Source organism: Peromyscus leucopus, chromosome 18, assembly GCF_004664715.2.
Source record: "Peromyscus leucopus breed LL Stock chromosome 18, UCI_PerLeu_2.1, whole genome shotgun sequence".
Classification (NCBI taxonomy): domain Eukaryota; kingdom Metazoa; phylum Chordata; class Mammalia; order Rodentia; family Cricetidae; genus Peromyscus; species Peromyscus leucopus.
The window spans coordinates 35,864,153-35,877,469 of record NC_051078.1 but is presented as its reverse complement, the minus strand read 5'-3'; the positions used below and the strand labels follow the sequence as shown (position 1 = coordinate 35,877,469).

Here is a 13,317-nt window from a genome sequence, read left to right as displayed (position 1 = left end):
TCATACATATACACACCATACACATACATACATACATACATACATAATATACACATCATATGTATACAACCCAATAATAAAGAGAAGTTGTTTTTAAGAACAAGTGATAAATCAATAATGATTTGATATCTTAAGAGAGAATTCTGGAAGATCCTCATAATCAAACACTTGAAAAAATTAGGAAGCTTAATGAAGACACACAACACATAACTGCATTAACTTCAATGACATTATTACCACAAAAAACTCAGTGTTTTAAAGATAAAATCTTTTTTCTCTTTTTATGTTAGGTAAGTCCCTTTATATTGGGATAGTTGTTATTACTTTCAATTTTTAATTTTTATTAGTGTGTGTGTGTGTATGGTGTGTGTTTGTGTGTGTATGTGTGTATGGTATGTGCATATGTGTGTGTGTGGTGTGTGTGTATGGTGTATGTTTGTTCATGTTTATGTGTGTGTATATGCGTATGGTGGTGTGTGGTATGTGTGTATATGTGTGTGGTGGGTGTAAGGTGTGTGTATGTGTATGGCATGTGTGGTGTGTATGTATGTATGGTGTGTGTGTGGTGTGTGTGGTATGTTTGCAGTGTGTAAGATGTGGTGTGTGTGTGTGTGTATGTGTGTGGTGGGTGTATGGTGTCTGTGTGTATGGCATGTGTGGTGTGTATGTATGTATGGTGTATGTGTGGTGTGTGTGGTATGTTTGCAGTGTGTAAGGTGTGTGTGGTGTGTGTGGTATGTGTGTGTGTATGTGTGTGGTGGGTGTATGGTGTCTGTGTATATGGCATGTGTGGTGTGTATGTATGGTGTATGTATGGTGTGTGTGGTATGTTTGCGATGTGTAAGTGTGTGTGTGTGTGTGTGTGTGTGTGTGTGTGTATGTGTGTGTGAGCATGCCATGGTGCACACGGGACAAGTCAAAAGACAACTTTCAAGAGTCATCTCTTTCCTTCCACTGTGGTTCTAGGAACCAGACTCCTGTGAGGTTTGCATGCTGACGTCTGCCCTCTGGGCCACCTCATCGGCTCTGGAATAACTATTCTTGTAAACTGAGTCTCTTCAAAGGGCAAAGATTATCTGTCTGGTTGAACTCAGATCCCTAGCCATCCTCTCAGCCCTTACTCAGCACACAGTGGCTGTTCAGTAAATGTTCGCTGACTAAATGAGCGGATAGAGGACCACGGTCCTTTCGGCCATTTGTTAAGAGTTTTTATCATTGCATTTTAATTTGGTTTAATGTGGGGTTTTTAGCATTTAGAGTTTATAATGATTTGTTATGTATAGATACATGGATTATCACTCACTCAATCTTCCCTCAACCAAACAGAACCACGAGACTCAGAAAGGTTTAAAAAAAACAACAAAGTAAATCCCAGGACAGCCAGGACTGTTGCCCAGAGAAATCTTGTCTCGAAAACAAACAAACAAAACAACAACTAAGCAATAAGAAGGTAAACAGGATCCTCACAGTCTAGTCTGACAGAAAACACACCACGGTTGATAATTTAAAGTAATATGCTCACAAAGCTCTAGGAAGAAATGTTATCCATGGAGCAGCCAAGGATTCAAAGAAACTGTGGATTACATCCACCGTGGGGATTAGGGCCGATGCCTTAAAGACCACAAATTCACCCTTCCATAGGCACCAGGAATGACTGCCTTGGGCACCAAGCCGGGGTCTGTGGAGAGGGGCGTGGAGAGCAGGGTGATGGACGGTGCTCCTCTCTTCCGAATGTCATCAGCTTCTGTTTCCGTCTGTCTTTGGACTGCTGAGGTGGCTCAGTTGGGGGAAGCACTTGAGGTACTTGAACCTTCGCTGTAGAACAAGAGAACCGACTTCAGCCAATTTGTCCTCTCTCTCCACACGCTTGCCCTGAGCACGCGCCGCCTCCAACGGATGAATTGGGGGTGACGTCTGAGATAGACGTGAGTGATGTATGCAGTACTGAAAACTGTGTGCACAGGGTGGGCTATCCCTTCCCTCGGTGAAAGCCCAGAAACGGGAAACAGCGGAGTGTGTGTCTAGAAATGGAAGATAGCACTTAATCGGGATAAGGAACAGATGCAAGAAAATAATAAACGAGAGATGAAAATAATAAAGACCGGAGACGTAGGCTAGGGCCACAACATGCAGTGTCTGACTAAAGAGTAGTAACGACACCTTCTAGACTGAAAATGCTTCCTACACATTAGAGTTCTTATCAACTCCCAGGTCTTCTTGAGTATAAGAAGAGCGGAGTGAGTCAAAGATGCCTTCTAAGAGATAACGCATGCCGTTGGCAGGAAAAAAGCAACACTCTATCCATTGTGATGGTTCTTAAGCAAAGACAGCATGTGGAAGGGTGGGGAGAGGGGGTTACACACACTCAAGTCTCACAGGCTTTACCCAGTAATACCCATTTGAGGCAACGCTCTAACACTTACTTAGTCAAAACATAACTTTTTGTGTGCCAGCTCTCATTTCTCCAGCTCAGAAAAGTCATCGGTGACCTCCTGATAGTGTCCCTGGCCTGGACTACTGTCAATCTTAGGTGGCTTGTGCATTCTGTGGTGTTTGACACCGTTTGACACTGGACACCTTCTCAACCTTTGTTTTCCACGGTTCCTTTTCTTTTTCTTCTCTCCATCTAACCCTTAACGGTGGCATCTGTGAGTGAGTGCTCCTCCATCAGTCTGGATGTACGGATGACCTCCATGCTGGGTCTGTGGTTGTCTGCCCACTTTTGGGGGTTTCGCCATGGTCTCTTCACTTCAACTACCTGAAAACTCTTTAAACTGACCTTGTGATCCTCCAACTCTTCTCCTACGCCTCAGATTACTTCCAGTTGTCCATTATAACTTATTAGCATATCCCACAAGCACATGGCAGCTAACATGTTTGACCCAGAGTTCATGTTTTCTCCCTTTTGTAATCCCCATCCCCAACACAGATCTATCTATCCCAACCTTCTGTCTGTCTGTCTGTCTATCTATCTATCTATCTATCTCAACCTTCTGTCTATCTATCTATCTATCTACCTATCAACCTTCTATCATCTATGTCTGTCTATCTATCTATCTTTCTATCTACCTACCATCCATCCATCTGTCTATCCATCCCAACCTTCTATCTATCTATCTATCTATCTATCTATCTATCTATCTATCTATCTATCTATCATCTATCTATTCTATCTATCTCAACATACTCTTGCTTATCTTCATAAACAATGTCATTCCTTTTCACAAACCAGGAAGCTTAAACTTTCTTCAACATCTGCTTGCTCTTGACAGGTTCTTTCTCATCCAGATGGTCTTTATAAGTCTTTTTGTTATTGTTTGTGGTTTTCTTGCACAGGGCCATAGCCTCAAACACTCTCTCTTTAAACACACACACACACACACACACACACACACACACACACACACACACAAACCTTTTCTGTGCAAACTCTTTTCTCACTCCCATACCTTCTGCCTTATGTGTCCTTGTCAAATCTTGCTTCTCTCGTTTCCCTAACATTCTACGTGTCTGCCAGAGCAGAACTGTGCCCTGGGTCCATTTGAAAACTCTTAAGTCATTAATCCGTAAGAAATCCAACTGAGCATCAGTTAGCAGACCCAACTGAGATCACAGTTTATAATATATAATGAACCAAATAAGTGCATTTCTTAGAGATTCACACACACACACACACACACACACACACACACACACACACACACACACACACACACACACACACACACTCACATCCTCTATCCCAGAGGCAAGGAAAATACTGATGTTGTGACTTTGTGAGAGGTAGATAGTTTAGGGAGGGCTGAGAAGACAGGCTTGCAAAAATGGCCTATCATAGATTTCAGTCTGAGGAACCAGGCTGACCCCACCCAGATTAAATCCATCTCGTCCTACACCAATCCTGAACCTGCTCTGTTACATGAAACTGGAGGAAACCAGCTAATGTATCTGAGGGATACTACACATTCAGACTCTAACCTCAGGTGTGGCCCATGCTGCTTAGCCAATGGCCGTACCTGGCTTCCCAAACCTTTCTCCCACGTCTCAGACATATGCGGTCTTCCTCATCTAATGATCTTGCTTCCTGTGTCAGGCACAAAGTGCATTCAATCAGGAGAAAAACCCAGCAGCAACCACCTCTTCCCTGCCTTGGTGGCCACCTGGTACAGTTCCTTCTGGTCTCTGTAAACTGGCAATGCCCTTCCCTCTGCTCTATCAGGTCCCCCCGCCCCCACACCAATCAGGTCCCGCCCCTTCCCCGTCTCAAACACACTCAGGTAGCCCTCCAGTAATTTTCCTCTCTCTCTCTCCCTCTCTTCCTCTCTCTAATCACCATTTTTCCTTTCTATTAGATCTTCACAATCAATATCAAACATCAACATGCTACATTTTCTCCACCCCCACCCCCTTAAAACAAACAAAAACCCAAGTCCTCATTTGGTTCCCCAGCCCCAGCCAGTTTTCACTTTGAAAACGGCTCTCTGGTCTCCAGGTGGAATCCTCTCTATAGTCCTCCTTAATTACATTCCCATTTACCACTGAACTGAAACTTTCCCTATGAAGGCCTTCACGTGGCTAAATGCAACAATCCATTCTCTTTCTCCATCTTCTCTGTACAGATGATTGAAGTCATTCCTCTTCCTTAAAACCCTCTTTACTTTCAGAACAGTGGTTCTCAACCTGTGGGTCATGACCCACACATTTACATTATGATTCACATCGGTAGCAAAATGACAGTGATGAAGCAGCCACGAAAATAATGTTACGGTTGGGGTCACAGTGTTAGGAAGGTTGAGAACCACTGCCCTAGAGCACAATCTGCTTCCGATTCATTTCTCATTCAATGTTCCTTCTCTGTCTTCCTCACTGGTTTATCCTGGTCACCCTCAACCAAAGGTGTTCGTGTGCAATGCTCTCGACTTTAGAATACATGACTTGGCTCTTTGTGCGGCCGACGCGTTTTCTAAGTACATCTTGCTTATCTGTAGTTTAGCTTTCGTTCCCCGAGCACACACCAGCTGGCCGAAGGAGGAGTCTCAGAAACATGCTGCTGTTGGGTGAGGTGAGGCCATTTGCCAGGCATACGCGCCACCCCGACGATCCAATCCCTCAGCCACTCACCAGTCCACGGTCTCTTCTGTTGTAGCATGTGCCTGCCACCCGGTCGGATCGGCTACCCTTCCCTTCGGCTCAGTGACCTTCTGTGACCCCAGCAACGGCGACTGCCCATGCAAGCCTGGGGTGGCCGGGCCACACTGCGACAGGTGCATGGTAGGCTACTGGGGCTTCGGAGACTACGGCTGCAGACCCTGCGACTGTGCGGGGAGCTGCGACCCGCTCACGGGAGACTGCACCAGCAGGTGAGCGCGCATGCCTCGTGGTCTTTTCTAGAATAGTTCAGACTCTCGGAACTCAATCGGGCAGTGACCGCACACATCGCTCACATCTCCTTTAAAAAAAATTTTTTTTTTCAGTTTGCAGAATCATTTGTTCTTGCAATTTTTTTTTTTTTTTTTTTTTAGGAAATTATCTAGTTCATTTTGCAAAATAAGTTATTTTGCACAGTTATCTCCTAAAACAGCTCTGGTGTCTGGAAAGGGAAATAGGGAGGTTTGGATCTACGTAACAAGATGCATTTTTACTCAGTTTGCCCTTGTTTTCTGTTCTGTTAGCAGTGCTGATGCTGATTGGTACCACGAACTCCCGGCCTTGCCCTCTCCACACAATAAGAGCGAGCCGACCTGGGAGTGGGGGGATGAGCAAGGATTCTCTGCACTCCGACACTCAGGTGAGACCCACACGTCCGCTGCCATATTTCCAAGTCGAGCCGTGGGGATTGCCTCAAATCAGGGGACAGTTTGGGAATCCTCTGAGGGGCGTTCTTTAGTCTGAGGTTTAATAAAGCCATCGCCTGTCCCCACAAATGTGAAGGTGAAATACAGCTGAGGGGCATTTTAATAGAGTTTTTTTCCCCCCCTGGTTTTTGTATATATATCAGGAAAAATGTAGAACATCACAGTAGAAAATGTAAGTCTCCCCAGTGATGCCCACTCGTTGTACAGATTGCAAAGTAAAAACACAGGCCGTGGTTTGTTTCCAACCGCCTTTCATGATCGAGGCTAACCTGACCCATTCTGTATCTTTTTTTTTTTTTTTTTTTTTTTTTTTTTTTTTTTTTTTCCTTTCTTATCTTTAGTCTAACCTGCCCATTCTGTATCTTTAAGAAGCGCCTTATGGTGGTCCCTCCTTAGCTCCCTTCTGCCCGTTGGTCTGAACTGACCTCTGCCGCCCGCCCGATTCTGAAATCAGAACCAAGAGCTGTGCTTTCCGGCCCCGACTCTTTGCCTCCGGCCCCCAACTGTTTCTAACCCGCAGAGGTTGTTCTCTGACGTGAACTGCACCTGTCTTCTTGTCTCCTTTCCCTACCATGGCTGTGTGTTTAAAGCTGGGATGGGGCTGAGGCGGCAGGCTCGGCCAGGAAAACGCTTGCACAGTGAGCGTGAGGACTTCAGATTGATCCCTGGTGTGTGATGAAACTTTCCCAAGGGAGACACAGTATACGTGTCTATTCACCACAGATAGGAAAGCCATGACAGACCAAAGTATGGATACCACCTAAGTCCCACTTGGTGACCCAATGAGCTTTATGGGGTTACTTACAGGAGTGTGGATGAGGGGTCACTTACAGGAGTGGGGTGAGGGGTCACTTACAGGAGTGGGGTGAGGGGTCACTTACAGGAGTAGGGGTGAGGGGTTGTTTACAGGAGTAGGGGTGAGGAGTTACTCACAGGAGTAGAAAGGACTCACAGACAGCTGCACCACCAAAGCCCACCCCAGCAGGGGTGACAGCTCCCAAACCCGGAACCTGGAGCGCACTGCACAGCCTGCAGGCGGCTCAGCAGGCTGGAGAGCATCCTTCCCGGGTTCTTCTCTCTTCCAGGCCCCGGGCCTGCCCTCAGCCTTCTTCGCAGCTCTTCTCCTCTGAGCATTGTCTTGGCAGCTCCACTCACCTAAGAGTCTTCTTGGCATCCGCGTCCTCATCTGAGCAGTGCTCTCAGGTTTCATGCTTACTCTGGCAGGGAGAGGCCTAGAGAATCTGCTCAGTTTCAGGGACTTCCTGAAGCTGTTTTGAGTTGTTTACTTTCCTGCTGAGGGGGCTTCCCTGCTGGACCGAATGTTTCAATCTCAGAGGAAACTGTTACACAACCATCTCCCAGAACGAGCAATTAAAAAACAAAACAAACAAACAAAACCCACCCTGGCACACACCTGTCATCCCTGCACTTGGGGGAAGGGAAAGGGCAGACAAGATACCTCAGGCTTGCTGGCCACGAACTCTGGCTATAACTCAGCAAGCTCCAAGTTTAGTGAGAGGCATTCTGTCTCAAAAAATGAAGTACAACTAAAGACACTTGACACTAGCCTCTACCACACACACACATACCACACACATATACATGGATACCCCTTAATATGCACACATACATATGCATACATAAATTAATAAAGCTGGTAATGTATTTCAGTATTGTGGTGGTTTGAAAGAAACTGGCCCCCAAAGGGAGTGGCACTATTAGGAGGCATGGCTTTGCTGAAGTAGGTGTGGCCTTGTTGGAGGAAGGGTGTCACTGTGGGGGTGGGCTTTGAGGTCTCCTTTGCTCAAGCTATACTCAGTGTGGTAGACAGTTCATTTCCTGTTGCCTGTGGATCAAGACATAGAACTCTCAGCTCCTTCTCCAGCACCATGTCTGCCTGCACGCCACCATGTTTCCCCATGGTTAGGGTCCTGTTGAAGTCCCACAAAAGACCACCATCCATGTATTCAATCAACAAGAGTGTTTATTATCTCGAGACTAAAGGTACCAGCATGCTGGGGCCACACATCCTACACATTGGCAAAATGGGGACCCAGAGAGGAGCTCACAGGTTCCTTTTAAGCACAGCTAAGGGGAGTTTCAGGGACAGTTAGGTCATCCCAGATATGATTGGCTTACACAAGTGGCAATCATATTAGTACATCCTAATTGGCTAGGGCTAGCAGGGGCTGGTAAAGGCTACAGTTTTCCATTTGGGGGCAGGCCTGGACGAGTCCCAGGTTTTGTCCTTTTTTGGTTATTACCTTGAACCACTGATTGTGGGGACTGACCCAGTGGCCTGGGCTTGGTACCTGGTATCTCCTTCATCCTTGCTGTGAGGGGTGCTGAACTCGACTGTCCTTTGTGGCTTCCTCAGAAACTGCCTGTTCAGTTTCAAGAAGCAGGAACGGAGGCCTAGTTCTTAGCTGAGTTAATAGGAGCCTGCTGTGGTGTCTGCCTGGCCTTCTCCCCCGCCATGGTGACAATGGACTGAACCTCTGAGACTGTAAGCCTCGCCTCAATTAAATGTTTTCCTTTATAAGAGTAGCTGTGGCCATGGCGTCTCTTCACAGCAATTAAAACCCTAACTAAAGCAAGTAGGAATTTACAAAGCTGTATTGCTCAATTATAACATTTTCCCAACATTTTATTATTTTCAGAGACATTTAAAGCTGTCATTTAATTCAATCTACATTTTAGATAATGGAAAAGGCCATTGTTTGAACACATTTTCATAGGGAATTTATAGCCCAAGAACTAAGAATTTTGGTGTCTGACTTTTTTTTTTTAATTTGCAAGGGTTTTTTTTTTTTCTATAATGAAGTTTATTTTTAAAAAATTTTTTTTTAAAGATTCAAGATAGACATGGTGACACAAGCCTTTCACCCAGCATTTGGGCGACGGAGGCAGGAGCATCTCTATGAGTTCAAGGCCAGCCTGGTCTACGTAACAGGCCCCACGATAGCCAGGGCTACACAGAGCAATACTGTCTCAATAATATCAACAAAGAGATCCATGAAACGAAGTTTGAGAAGCACTGGTATTTGCAGTTCTGTTTTTCTCACTAAATATAATGTCATAACAATTTTCCTAACGGCTCATTTTAACTTACAATAGAAAGAAGGTAGGAAATATAAAGTGATAGAATAGGTTTTCTTTTCTATTTATTTATGTTTGAGACCAAGTCTGATTGTATAGGCCAGCGTGGCCTGGAACTGGCTACTGACCCTGGTCTCTTCCTCCCAAGTACTGGAATTACAGGTGTGCACCATGCTTGGCCCTCCGATTTATCTTTTTTCACAGCATCTGAGAAAGAAGACAAATACTCATGTTATACAGTCCACATTTTATCCCTTCAGTAACCACTCCCAAAGCTCTCTTCCCCTTTCCTGTGGCCGTGACTTCTAATCTGTAGCTGCCTGCTGGACCAAATCTGTAATAATCAGGTCATTTGGACTACAGGACAGCTACTAAGCCCATTGTGCATGTTATTAAGGAGATGGCAGCGTGCCCAGTGAGCACATAAAGTGTCCCCACAGCTGTTAGGCTGGGGATGTCCCCAGGGAGCCTCTGGGATCCATCTGGATGAGTTCCCGAGGGAGAAAGACAGCTCCGCTTCAACATTCCCTTTGCTCCTGGGTACCTTTCTTCAACAAAAAGTGACATCCAGTTTCTTAAGCACTTCAAAAGCCTGCTCATCCTTGAATCTAGCTGCCTACCTGCCTACTGGTCTACAGTAAACACCGTTAAAAGCTTTTGGCGACAAGTATACAGCAATATGCCAAAAAATACTGGTATTTGTCACAAAATCCTAATTTCTTTCTCTTTTCTCTTCCTCCCTCTTTCTTTCTTTTTCTCCTTTCTTCCCTCCCTCCCTCTTTCTCCCATCCTCCTCAGTGCCAGAGATGAAGCCCTGAGCCTTGTACTTGGTAGGCAAAGCATTCTCCGGCTGAGCTCATTCCCAACCCTCTAATCTATCATTTCTACCACTTGTGAGGTAGAAAATACCAGATGTGAACTCTGGCTTCCCAAATGACAGGCCTGGCTTTAACTAGTACCAGAGACCCGAGAGCAATGTTCATTTTTCAAAATGTTCTCGAGACCTACTGTAGCTCAGCAGGCCTTTTCCATTTCCAGATTTCTTAAGTCCTGACAAATGAGAAATATTATTCTCTGGACCTGGCTCTCATGATATACCCAGGCTGGGCGTGAACTCCCAGGCTCAAACAGTCTCTCGGGCTCGGCCTTCTGAGCAGCTGAGACAACCTCGTCTCCCCCACCCAACCCCAGCTTGACCGGTGCATGTTAATGCTTGAACTCAAGTGTGTCAAGAAGCCAAAGAGAAACCTTCCAGTGACAGACCTGTGTGCTGCCCAGAGGACTGACAGGAGAGATTTGTGGTGAGGAATGGCGTCCGTCATTCACTTGGAGTTCCCTTAGGTTTTATGGTAGTGTGGTAAGCTAGCACGCTGTTAGGATTCGGCTACCACGCCAGCGGCATGACTGCACATGCTAAGCAAGCAAGCAAGGGTTTTTTTTTTTTTTTTTTTTGAGACAAGGGTTCTCTGTGTAGTTTTGGAGCCTGTCCTGGATCTTGCTCTGTAGACCAGGCTGGCCTCGAACTCACACAGATCTGCCTGCCTCTGCCTCCCGAGTGCTGGGATTAAAGGTGTGCGCCACCACCGCCCAGCGGGGTCTTACCATTTTTAAAACAACACACTGCCTGCTTCAGTGCAGTTGCCAAAGGCCATGGGCCATTCACTTTAGTGCAATTTCTGCATGAGCTCCTCCGCTGAGTTTCGATGATAAGCAATCACAATCGCTGGTTTTGAGCGCCTTCGACTTCTCTTTCCCATTCTTTAATTCTACTTGGGATTTTCCTCTTGGTACTCTGATCCTCTTTTGTGTAGCAAGGGTCGCGGTAGCTGATACGCCAGAGGTTTTCCCGCCACTCTCACTGGACTGGCGTTTCTGCCCAGATGTCCGGTCGGCATTCTCTGACTCATCGTATCCTCCTTGTCCTAGACCATTGTCCTTCCGGTCTGGCCAGATCCATTTTCCCCTCTTTCCCGTTCCGTCTTGTCTGGATTAGTGCCCCTCGGTTTTGCTAACGAGAAGCCACCCTTCCTTCCTCTCTCAATCCAGTGTCTCCTCTGGCTCTGGAACTTGGGTGTTGCGCCCGTGGTGACTAAGTCGGCCCAGGACAGGGTGCGTGGCTCCAGAGGCAAAGCTGTAGGAACGGCTACCCCACCACTCCACTCCCTGGGTCTCTGGTGCCGTCCCCCCAACTCCAATTCTTGCTTCTACTGAGTTCCGATTCCGGCTGCTTCTCCCTCCCGAGAGCTAGCACTGCTCTACGTCCTTTAAAACAATAAACTAGACAGATGATCGCCACTAAAGCCTTTAAAACTATAAAGCCCTGAAATGCTCCCCGCACCCGATGTCCCTGTTTCTGTTAGGGGTCTCTCAGTCCTCTGTCATTAACTGAGAACTTGATTCTCATTCATTTTTGTGCAAAGGTGTTTTGAAAGTCTTCAAGGGGGCCTGGCAATTCTCTGACTGTTGGAAGAAAATACTCTGTCCTCTGTGTAAAAGGCCGTTCTAGCATCTTCAGCCAGCAAGGCTTTTCTCGTCTTCCCAAACGCAGAATCCTCCCTCCCACCTAGGCATGTTGTACTTCTACCTTAGACCACTTAGTCATTTTTTATACACCCTCACTGTACTTGCCAAATTGCAGACCTTAGGCAAGAATTATATCTTGCTCATACTATGTGCTCTGAATGACCTCATGGTGCCTAGCAGGGCGTAAGGTATCTAGTTACTTTCAATGGACTACAAAGTATTTGATTTTTGTTGACATAATTGTAAATTGGATACTTAATATGCTTAGTTACTTTTCTACAGATTCACACTTTTAGCTGTTCCTTCTTATTAACAGGGAGTATTGACACAGACCGTATTTATCACAACATCAGTTTATGCACTGGAATTTGATATTGCCTTTATCTTCCATATTTTACTTAGGTCGATATTTTATTAGACAATAGTCAATTCAATTTGGAAAGAGACTTTACTTCTTTTAAATTATTTTTTGTGGCTGCTTAATACTTATAGATGTTCTATGAATCAATAAAGGAGTAAACTGTGTTATCTGGATTTGCCTACTGAAACCCCCCACCCTGCCTGTAACACAATTTTCCATTTGCTTTATGTAGGTAAATGTGAATGTAAGGAACAAGTGTTAGGAAACCCCAAGACATTCTGTGGAATGAAGTATTCATATGGTGAGTTTGAAGTCCTCAATGCTTGTATACATCCTATTCAAACTACGTACAGCGCTTCCGAAGGAAACCAGAGGCTGATGAGATTCCGTAGCACATAAGATGCTTGGGAAATGCTAAGATGACTGTGAGGCATTAAGATTGGTGATTCAGACAGGTAATGAGGGCACACGCCTTTAATCCCAGCATTCAGGAGGCAGAGGCAGGTGGATCTCTGTGAGTTCGACGGCTAGCCTGGTCTACAAAGCAAGTTCCAGGACAGCCAGGGCTACACAGAGAAACCCTGTCTTGAAAAACAAAATAAAACAAAACAAAAAGATTGGGGATTACCTAGGTCTGTCCCCTGATATACCTATAAACACTCTTTACCATTCACATGCCTCCCCCCAAAAATACAGCATATGGAGAAACAAAAATGGAGTTTCTCTAAATAATGACTATTACTATCATCAAATTCTAAATGGCTCTGTATTTACTATGAAATATGTTAGGGTACCTTTGCCAACACATCCTTGACGAGACTTTTTAATTGCCTGCACAGTTTATATGGATGAAAATATGCATTTGACTAAAGAGAAAGTCTTTCAGTCATGACTCCCAAAACTGAGTATTTTCATTCTTGATATTGTTTGTTGTTCTTAGCTGGCCTGAAACTTAGTACCATGCTGGCTTAGAACCAAACTTAGTAGCAGACAGTACCATGTGGCTTCAGGTCACAGAGATCTGCCTGCCTCTGCCGCCCATGTGCCGGGAGCCACCAAGCCTGCCCGTACTTCCATTCTTGATAACATTGTTTTTAATCTTACAAGAATTAAGTTGAAAAATAGTTTTTTTTTAAATCTACATCTTATCTAAAATTACAAGCGTACAGCCAGGCATAGTGACACAGGCCTTTAATTCCAGCACTCAGAAGGTAGGGCAGGCAGATCTCTAGCTTGGAGGCCAGTCTGGTCTATAAAGCCAGGACAGCCAGGTCTATTACACAGAGGAACCCTGACTGAAGGGTCGGGGTGGGAAGGGCAAACGAGAATGCTTCCCTTCTATTCACTTTCCAATTTGGCCAATAGAAGAAAAATTTTTGAAAGTCTAATAAAGCGGAAGGAGTTGGTTCTCTAGCGCCATGGGGGAAATCTACTTGATTTATTCTTTTGTTTTTTTTTTTTTTTTCCTGTTTCAAGTAT

General features: G+C 45.2%; 1 protein-coding gene across 2 annotated transcripts in view; it reads left to right on the top strand.

Moving 5' to 3' along the window:
* The window catches only part of Ntn4 (netrin 4), a 106,246-nt gene that overhangs the window by 84,569 nt on the left and 8,360 nt on the right, over nucleotides 1-13,317 (top strand). The window contains exons 6-8 of one of the 2 annotated variants that reach the window (XM_028880244.2): nucleotides 5,147-5,360; nucleotides 5,676-5,788; nucleotides 12,071-12,139. In XM_028880244.2, coding sequence (XP_028736077.1) covers nucleotides 5,147-5,360; nucleotides 5,676-5,788; nucleotides 12,071-12,139 — 396 coding nt within the window. Of the gene's footprint in view, nucleotides 1-5,146; nucleotides 5,361-5,672; nucleotides 5,789-12,070; nucleotides 12,140-13,317 lie in introns of both variants that reach the window. The other variant, XM_028880242.2, reaches the window with a different exon arrangement.